This window comes from Diospyros lotus, chromosome 6, assembly GCF_014633365.1.
Source record: "Diospyros lotus cultivar Yz01 chromosome 6, ASM1463336v1, whole genome shotgun sequence".
Classification (NCBI taxonomy): Eukaryota; Viridiplantae; Streptophyta; class Magnoliopsida; order Ericales; family Ebenaceae; genus Diospyros; species Diospyros lotus.
Genome location: NC_068343.1, coordinates 36,756,141 through 36,765,884, shown reverse-complemented (window position 1 = coordinate 36,765,884; position 9,744 = coordinate 36,756,141). Strand labels below are relative to the sequence as shown.

General features: G+C 40.8%; 1 protein-coding gene across 1 annotated transcript; it reads left to right on the top strand.

The window, feature by feature from the left end:
* Positions 1 to 748: 748 nt before the first annotated feature.
* On the top strand, positions 749 to 1,663 carry LOC127804502 (uncharacterized). Its single transcript, XM_052341372.1, has one exon. The coding sequence runs from the start codon at positions 749 to 751 to the stop codon at positions 1,661 to 1,663; it is 915 nt and encodes a 304-aa protein (XP_052197332.1).
* The last annotated feature ends 8,081 nt before the right edge of the window (positions 1,664 to 9,744 follow it).

The window sequence follows — 9,744 nt, the reverse complement described above, 5'->3', positions numbered from 1 at the left end:
GCAAGGGTCTCAAGAAGCAGGAGGTAGTGGAGATGCACCGCCGGTCGTACTAGTTGCCCCAGCAGTTCCAGTGGCGAGAGATCATGGGACCCAATTATTGAAAGATTTTAAGGCCTTTCAACCACCCGAGTTCCATGGTGGCTCAGATGCTTCAGCGGCAGAGAATTGGATGTTGGCAATAGAGAAGCACCATCGATCAATTGGTTGTGTTGATGATCGTCGTGTTAGACTCAGTACCTTTCTACTTCGAAGAGATGCGGAGAGATGGTGGGAGACTGCCCGCCAGAGGTTTGGAGAGAGGGAGCCGACTTGGGTCGAGTTCCAAGAGGTGTTTAATGCGGCATATTGCCCTACATGGGTCCGAGAGCAAAAGGTATATGAATTTATTGATCTAGTGCAGGGCAACAAGACGGTGGCTCAGTACGAGGCAGAGTTTACAGCATTAGCCCGATATGCTCCAGATTTGGTTTCTACTGAAGCAAAGAAGGCTTCTAAATTTCAGAGAGGACTACGTCCAGACATCCGTCATGCCTATGGAGGAGTCCAGTGCAATGACTACGCAGCAGCTGTTCAGCGAGCCTACGCTATTGAGAGAGACCGTAATGAATGGAGGGTGATACAATCAAACAGGAAAGGAGCTAATTCGTCTCAAGCAAGCAAGAAGAGGAAGTGGGCGGCCGAGCCAGGTCGCGATGAGGGGAAGGAACCACTATGCCGTTAGTGTGGGAGGTGGCACAAGGGACAATGCATGGTTGGACAGGACGTATGTTATATGTGTGGACAGGCTGGCCATATGAAGAAGGATTATCTGAGGAATCAGACAGCGCTTCCAGCACCCCTAGCTCAGGAGGTAACTTGCTTCAAGTGTGGACAGCGAGGGCACAAGGAAAATGTTTGCACACGTCCACCGCAGTACGGAGGACAGAGGGCAGGAGGTCAGGGCCCGAGGGGTAATCAAAGGCCACCAGCTAGGGGACCAGTGGCAGTCCAGGCACCCACACCACTTCTACCAGCAGCTCAGCACCCACCTATGGCAGAGAGACCCCATGTTCAGGGTAGAGTATATGCTCTCACATCAGCTGAGGCCGAGCAGGGTAGTGGGACGATCCAAGGTATTCTATCTCTCTATGATCATGATGTTCGAGTGCTTTTTGATACAGGAGCTACACATTCTTTTCTTGCACCGCATGCTATGTGTTATATTCCACATTCTTGGATCGCGTTGCCATATCATTTGATTGTGTCTACCCCTGGGGATAGAGTCATGGTGGGGCGGGAGAAATTTGAAAATTGTGAGATAGGAGTGCATGATAGGAAGTTATTGGGTGATTTGATCATTCTTGATATTAGTGACTTTGATTTGATCCTTGGTATGGATTGGTTATCTCGACATTATGCTAAAGTTGACTGTCGTAAGAAGACTATTTCTTTCGAGATACCTCTACAGCCGGTCCTTATATATAGAGGCGTCAAGCCTGTATCTACAATACCCATGATCTCTGTGATGAAAGTAGAGAAGCTATTACGGGATGGTTGTGAGGCCTACCTAGCTTTTGTGACTACTGATGAATGGAGCAAGAAGGATTTGACCAAGGTGCCAGTAGCTCGAGATTTTGCCGATGTCTTTCCTTTGGAGATTCGGAATGGAAATATTAGCATGTAACAACTAATTTCATCATGGGTTTACCTCGGACCCTGAAAAAGACTGATGTTATATGGGTTGTTGTGGACTGACTAACAAAGTCAGCGCATTTCTTACCTATAAAGAGCATTATGGGTGCTGAGCAACTTGCCCAACTCTATATCCAAAAAATTATTCGCTTTCACGGAGTTCCTGTGAGCATCGTATCTGATAGAGATAGTCGATTCATGTCAAACTTTTGGAAAGCTGTGCAAGAAGAACTTGGGACCCAATTGAATTTTAGCACAACCTATCACCCTTAGATAGATGGCCAAACTGAACGAGTCAATCAAATTTTGGAAAACATGCTTTGGGCCTGTGTGCAAGATTTTGGAGACAATTGGGATGAACATTTAAGTTTAGCGGAATTTGCTTATAATAACAGCTATCAAGCAAGCATAGGGATGGCCCCATATGAAGCGTTGTATGGATGACGGTGTCAATCACCGGTGTGCTGGCTTGAAGTAGGGGAGAAACAGCTTTCCCGGACAGATCTTGTGGAGAAGGCAACACAGCAAATAGAGATAGTCCATAAGAACATGAAGGCGGCCCAAGATAGACAGAAAATGTATGCAGATCGCCGGACCCGACCTTTGGATTTTGAGGAAGGAGATCTGGTGTACCTTCAAGCTACTCCAATACGCCCAACATTTAGACATCAACAAAAAGGAAAATTGGGACCATACCAAATCAAGGGTCGAGTTGGACCGCTTGCCTACCGTCTGGAGTTGTTAGAGGCATTGACCGGACTGCATGATGTATTTCATGTTTCCTAGTTACGGAAGCATATATACAATCTAGATAAGGAAGTGCGTGCTGAGGATGTTGAACTTCAACCTGATATGATATTTGAGGTGCAACCTGTACGAGTGCTGGAATGCCAAGACCGCCAATTAAGACGTAGAACTCTACCTATGGTAAAAGTGCAATGGAGTCAGCACTCAGAATGAGAGGCGACTTGGGAAATGGAAGAAGAAATACGAAAGAAATATCCTTACCTGTTTGATAATCACAATTAATGTTGAGGATCTATGTATGATAGAATTAAGTGTACCAAATTTCAAGGACGAAATTTCATAAGGAGGGAAGATTGTAACACCCTGAACTTTGAAGAATAATTAATTAGTGAGTTTATGATGATTTGTATGATTATCGATTAATTATGAGGTTGAGATGAATTAATTATGAATTATTAAAGAATTGTGGCTATGGGGATATTTGTGAAAATAATGAAAAAAAATTAATAAATTAAGTTAATGAGTATAAGTGAAATTAATGATTTAGGGTGTATGTGGAATTTTGGAAGATTGGGAGGTTATGGTGAGATTATCAAAGAGTGTGGCCAACCCAACTGGTCGTGCGCTTGAAGGACCAACTGGGTGGCCAGGGATCGAATGCAGAGGGAGAGCGCGCTGGGGGAGGCCAATTTTTAATCAGCCAAGGCACCCCAAAACGGCGTCGTTTTGGGGCGCCAGGGGGCACCCACGTGCACGGCCACGCGGCCTTGTGTGCCAGCTGCGCACCCCTGGTCGTGTCGTGTGGGTGGCCATCCGCCACCCACCCCACTCCCCCCTGCTGCCACGTGGCAGCTTCTGGGGCCTCCTTAGGCCATAGCTCATGTCTCCCTCTGCCTATAAATAGCAGTATTTTTACTGTTGTTAAGATGCCGTAAAATTTAACACGCCGAAACTATGCCCGTGTGTATACGCGAGGTATAAAAATGTTTTAAATTTATTTAATAAGTGCTAGTTATAAGTCAGTGGCATGTTTAGCTATATTATTTAGCGATGTAGTGGCGATAATTAAAATTGACTCGCGTTTAATTAAATTATTTTTATTTTACGATTGTATAGGAAATTGGAACGTGGAACCGACGTGCAGCACGAGATTAACGCACTGTAAGGTTTAATATGGTTTACGTATAAATTTATTTTGGCGTGGCTTATATTAGACTATGGGAGAAGTGTCTAAGCATGGGGCTGTTAGATATAAGCCCTTAAGACCAGTTCTAGTGACACAATAGGGCTTAATCTTGTAATTCTTTAAACCTTATTTAATGGCAAGTTTTATGTTTAATTTAATTTGCAATATGATTTGAATTGAACATATAAATATCCTTTAGTATAATAAGGAGTGAATACCATTCTTAATTGTTAAGAATAATTGAGACGGATAATCCATAATACGTTATATTATAAATATGTTCCTGGCCATAAAGTTCCTAACTTGGATAATTAGTAACTCACAATGGCCGGCACATCGTCTTCCTCCTTGTTCGTTATAAGATACTGAAAGACAAGATTGGTGGGTCTCGTACCACTCTGTATAAGATACAAAAGGAAGACGAGTGGGTGCTCGTTATAGGAATTAGTTCACTGAACGAGACTGTTAATATTGAATCACATGGGTTTTATCTCACAGGTCAATGATTCAATATTAACTACGGATTTGCATTAGTCCTTAAACCTGAGATGACATGGATATCTGTGTGTTGGTGAATTAGGATATCAATGATATTATATGGTTATCCTAATCAGGGATAACAGTACGTATCTATGTGCCTAGTTTAGTGACACACAAGGTATATGTGCATCAGACATGGAATCTATCACCTCGAGATATACGAGGAGGATGTCCTATGCGATCCAGTAGTCACTTGACGATAAATCCTTGGTCGAGGTAATATGACGACGGAATTTGAATTCCGTAGAGGGTGTGTCATATTAGTCAAGTGTGATTATTGGATTTGGTCATACGACGAGATCGAGAGATTTGACCTACTGACCGTGATCTCATATCTCGTCAGGATATAGTATGATAGAGGGACTGTATTGCAGGGCACCGTAGTGTAAGGTTCACATTCCCGCTTCACATTAAATTGGGTAATCATGACATATTACTAGATGTCACTCATGTTTTACGAGAATTAATAATTGATTAATTCTCGTTGCCAATTTAATTGTGAACCTAGAAAGTTCCACCCAATAGATATCGTTTTAAAAGAAAAAGGGGCAAATTTAGTAATTATGGAATTACTAAATTATAAATACAATTATTTAAGAAATAAGAATAATTAAATAAGTAATATGATTATTTATTTAATTAATAATTTGGATTGGGCTTTTTGCTAGCACCTAAAGCCCGGCCCAATAGCATTTAGGGTTTTAGGGTTTCTTGTCTATAAATATAACATTAAACCCAAAATCCAATTAAACAATCCGTTGGATCAAAAACGAAAATTTTAGAGAAAATTTTCGTGTCCCTTTTTCTCTCAAGTCTATTAAAGTCTTGACAATTTTGGGTGGACCAACTCGGCATCTCACACGTGGGAGATATCAGGTGGGTTATCAGCTACAAAATCGGATTTCGTTTCGAGGTAACTTTTCGCTTTTGTGTCTTCAATTTAACCGTAAGATTTGAAAAAAGTGATACCAATAAAATCAGATTTTATTTTCCGCTGCGTATGATCAGATCATGTTTTCTAACAAGGGCTGTAGATTTGGGCCGTGTGAGTCTCGAGATGGGGTCCTAGATGAAATCAGTGGGGCCACCAAAATCCGAATCAGGGTGAGGTGAACAGGCCTGCATGCATGATGCACTTCACATTATTCTATAATTGTCATGCATTTTAATTTACTGTAACTCATATTACTCTTATTGAGTCCTCGGGACTCACCCCTGTATTTTCCCACTAACCCAACAGGTGGCTCGGGATCCAAGAAAGGAAAGGCGGTACTAATAGATGAGCTGCCAGTTAGCAACGACCGTTAACCGTGGGGGGTGTGGGTTAACCCCGAATATTAATAATATAATATAACTACTGTGTGATAACTATAAGTGTCGAATATGGCTTAACCTAAAGTAAACCGGAACCAAGTTAAGGTTCCCACTATAAGTAAACCCAGTAGGGTAGGGAACTTGTACCTATCAAATACGGCCGAAAACTGAGTTATGTTTAATTATGTTTGGTGGTTGAAGTAATTTATTGAGCTTGTTGATATTTGTTTGAAATTGGATTTATACTCCAAGGGCTTAATCAGGTACGAGGCTCGGGTGAGTTTCCGTTGCCCTCGCAATTTACTCCCGAGCTCTCGTCCGGTTGAAGGCAGCGAAACTTGGACCCCACCCAAGGCGCCCATATTTTTTTTAAAGCTTTATATTGGCAGGGGCATAACCGTCCTTCGCGTAGGCCGGGGTTGTAATGTAGGTTATGGTGGCACCCGTTAGTGGGGTCGAGGCGTCACAGCTAGTGATATCCATATTAATGGGGACACAAATTTAGATTTTCAGTCAAATGTTGATGAACGTAAATTAATGTCTAGTTTTGTTTATCTCTTAAATGGTGGTGTTGTGAGTTGAAAAAGTTCCAAACAGGAAATCACAACGGATTCTACCACTAAAGCCGAATATGTGGCAGCATGTGATGTTGCTAAGGAAGTTATTTAGATTTGAAAATTTGTTTCTAAACTCTGTGTGATTCTGTTCATTTAGTCGGCAATACTTTTGTATTATGACAATAATAAGGTTATTGCATAGGTGAAAGAATCACCATCTCATCAAAAGTTCAAACATATTGAATGTCAGTTTCACCTCATTTGAGGGATTATCGCACATAGGGACGTGCAGTTGCAGAAAATAGATTCACCGGATAATATAGGTGACCCACTGACCAAAGCTATGACTCAGTCACAACTTGATTGACTTCTTGAGAAGATAGTATTTGATACCCACCGATGGTGATGCATTAGTTGTACATTTAATGTAAATTAGTATTAGTGCAAGTGGGAGATTGTTAGTGATGTGCCCTAATACTAGATTTAGATGACGTCTAGCATGTTTGTAATTAAAATACATTTGATGTATCTTTGTATATTATAAATTAATAAAAAAGCAAGTTTATCGTCATTCATTAAATTCTCCAGTTTGTTATATGAACGAGTCCCTGAATTTCCCATTTGAGAGTCTAATTCTTAAGGTGTTAAGAATATGTGACAAGATTCTCTAGTTATGGGATTTTTTAAATATTCTTGGCCCATAGATTAATCGAATGGGGACTTTGATTAGTCGATTATGGACAGACACAATATTTACTACTTTGATTAGTATGAGACACTAATGGTCAAGGGTGGTGAGTCATATGCCATATAACATAGGGATGTCTCTAATACACTCGTGGGCGGGTGTTGGAGAACAACGCACTGAATGTGACACTGATGACTGATCACATGGCATTGTGGATAATGATCTTATCATCAAGTTGCAATTGTATCACTGATCCTTAGAGTTGAACTGACACGGTTGTCTTGTGTATTGCTGTGCAGGATTTGCTAATGCCCTGAATCATCTAATTGAAAAGTAGGGATATTCATCTATGTAGTTCCATATTACTGGTGGCTGGTGCATGAAGGTAAGTGCTCATGGATAGGATCTGTTTGAAAGAAACAAGGGCCCGAGGCCAAAAACCAACCACGTGAGGATTAATGCAAGGATCTATCGATTTTAAAAAACCTTTCAAAACCAAAACATACATTAGAGTAGTGGAAAAGTGGAAGCGAAAAATGATCCTTGCAAGACTTGATATTAATCATCCATATGCATTAAAAGGAAAACCATGCCATGGGGGGTTTTCGGTAAACCTTTCAACGAATGTTGGTGCTAGTTGTCCCGAAAGAAGTGCTCATCCTCCTTATTGTCACGAGCTCCCTCGAACCAATTGCTATATCAGGCAACCACCCCACCTCCTCAAATGTTGAGGACCTAGTCGATCCACTCTCAAAACCCTCTAACATAGCAATGCTAGAACCCTCTCGATGGAGGTGATCCAAAACTCTCTTACGATTCTATCTTGGTTGCTTCGTGGCTATCTAATAGCCTATCTAATTGAGAGAAAAGAGGAAGAAGCTACACCAACCAACTTGGAGTAAGAACAAGAAAATGGTTGCAGCTATGGAGGGAAGAAGATGAAGTAGAGAGCAACAATGGGAGAGAAAAAGAGAGAGGATTGGAGAGTTGCAAAAAGGTTGCCTCCAATAATCTCAAAATCCCCTTTTTCATTTGCTCCTAAAATCCCTTGCCGGCCATGCCTCCCCTCATTGTCCATACCCCTTTCCATCATGCCTTTCGTCAGTGTATTAAAAACTCTAATGAGACAAAGCAACAAAAGTTTGATTGACTAAACTGTGAGGTTCAGTGGACTGAAGACGTCCTGAAACTCACGGATCAAGTTTAATCGGCTAGGCTGAGCATTTCGGTTAACCTAAGTTGATCGAACCTTACTGTCCTGAAAGTAAAGCAAGATCGCTACGGGGCAAACAGCGTAGTTCAAAAATTTTGAACCTTACCCCGATCCCGGCGATTGGATCAACATCGAAATCAAATTATTCACAAACAAATAAATAAATCTAATCTTTAGATTATTGAGTCGTTCGCAGATTTGAGTCGTCCAAGCGTCCGGCCTCTAACTCGTGATACGCGGCACGCTTCCGTTGGCAAGGAGAGCGGAATATGAGTGCTAGCTCCTTCTCCTTTACGCGGCTTATGTATGGACGAAAAAGAACGCCCTCGTTTCGTATTGATGCCAAAAGAAATGGGAAGAGTGAACGGCAATATGTTTTTCAACACTTGAAAAACGACACCAAAAACCCTCATTTTTTTTGGGCAATCCATAAATGCGTATTTATAAGGAGCTTTAGGGTTTCTTAAACCCTAATGGACATGGGCTGGCCCATTTAATTTAGTCCAATTAAGAACTTAATTAAATGGGTTTATTCTAATCCAACTAGGAATATAATTAAATGGCCCAATCCTTTTATAAGTATAAATAAAATATTTTGGCCCAAATCTAATTTAAGCCCAAACATAATATTTAATATTTGGTCTAAATCTAATTTGGTCCAAATATAATATTTAATAATTAATATTTGGCCCAAATCTAATTTAGTCCAAATATAATATTTATTTTAATATTTAGCCCAAATCCAATTTAGTCCAAATATTAACTTAAGCCCAAATATATTTTATTTCCTATTTGCCACTCCAACAAATAGAAAATTATTAAATTAGAAACTCCTTCCTAATTTAATCAATTGCCATTTTAGGAAACTCTTTTCATTATGACGACTCCTCGTCACATCAACGTCATTATGTCTATTTGTTCTTTTTTTGTGAGAACCTACGATGGCAAAACTTCTTGCCGAAATATCCCACTTAACCATACGTCCACTCTCCTGGTTTAAGCCAGGGACCATGCCTATTGCGTATGACTCATTAGGCTTCCGAATATGTTGGCAATGTGTCGGTACAAGCACATAAGACAAGATTGGCCTCCAGCAAGGCATCATGCCTACCCAATTATTCAGAAGGATTCATATTTCACAAATAACCTTTCACGAGCATGGTTATCGTGTAATTCGATCCTCTCGTCAATGTATCTTATGTGATCTCAAGTATGGCGATGTGTTGCTTGATAACGATCACATGAGTTTTTCTTCGGTCTTCCGGATATCTTTACTTAATTAGAAAGTAAATCAATAACTCCTTATTGATCTCTTTCACCATGGCCATGGATTTAAAGTGAATATCCACCGAAGGCGCCTTAGATACATCATCCTCTATCAAGGGATAGACGAGTCCCATCTTGGTTATGCACCCATCTCCATAAGCCTCACGATATGCCCAACGATCGCTCACGTGTAGCCTTTATCTAGGCCCATCGAAATGATGTCAAAGCATATCGGTCTTCTTATGAGATAACCATGACAACCTCAGGTCCAAGGATTAGTTACACCCATCTCGTATGAGAATTCCATCAACACATAACCAAAATGGATTCTCATGGCGAGTCATGTCCAGTGACACGTTCTACAACATTGGTCACCTATGTACTTGTCTAGACATCCCCTTGCCTATAGGTGTGAGACCCCCATTGCTATCACATAGTAAAAACATACCACATACAAGTCTTACCGCAATTGTCAATGTCTATTCTTAACATTGCTACGACTTGGGACATTTAATGATATCTAGAAACTGTGATGCATCATCTCACATCTTTATAGATTAAT

Excerpts from the sequence above, each read along its gene's own strand:
- LOC127804502 (XM_052341372.1), top strand. The coding sequence starts at position 749 with ATGGTTGGACAGGACGTATGTTATATGTGTGGACAGGCTGGCCATATG.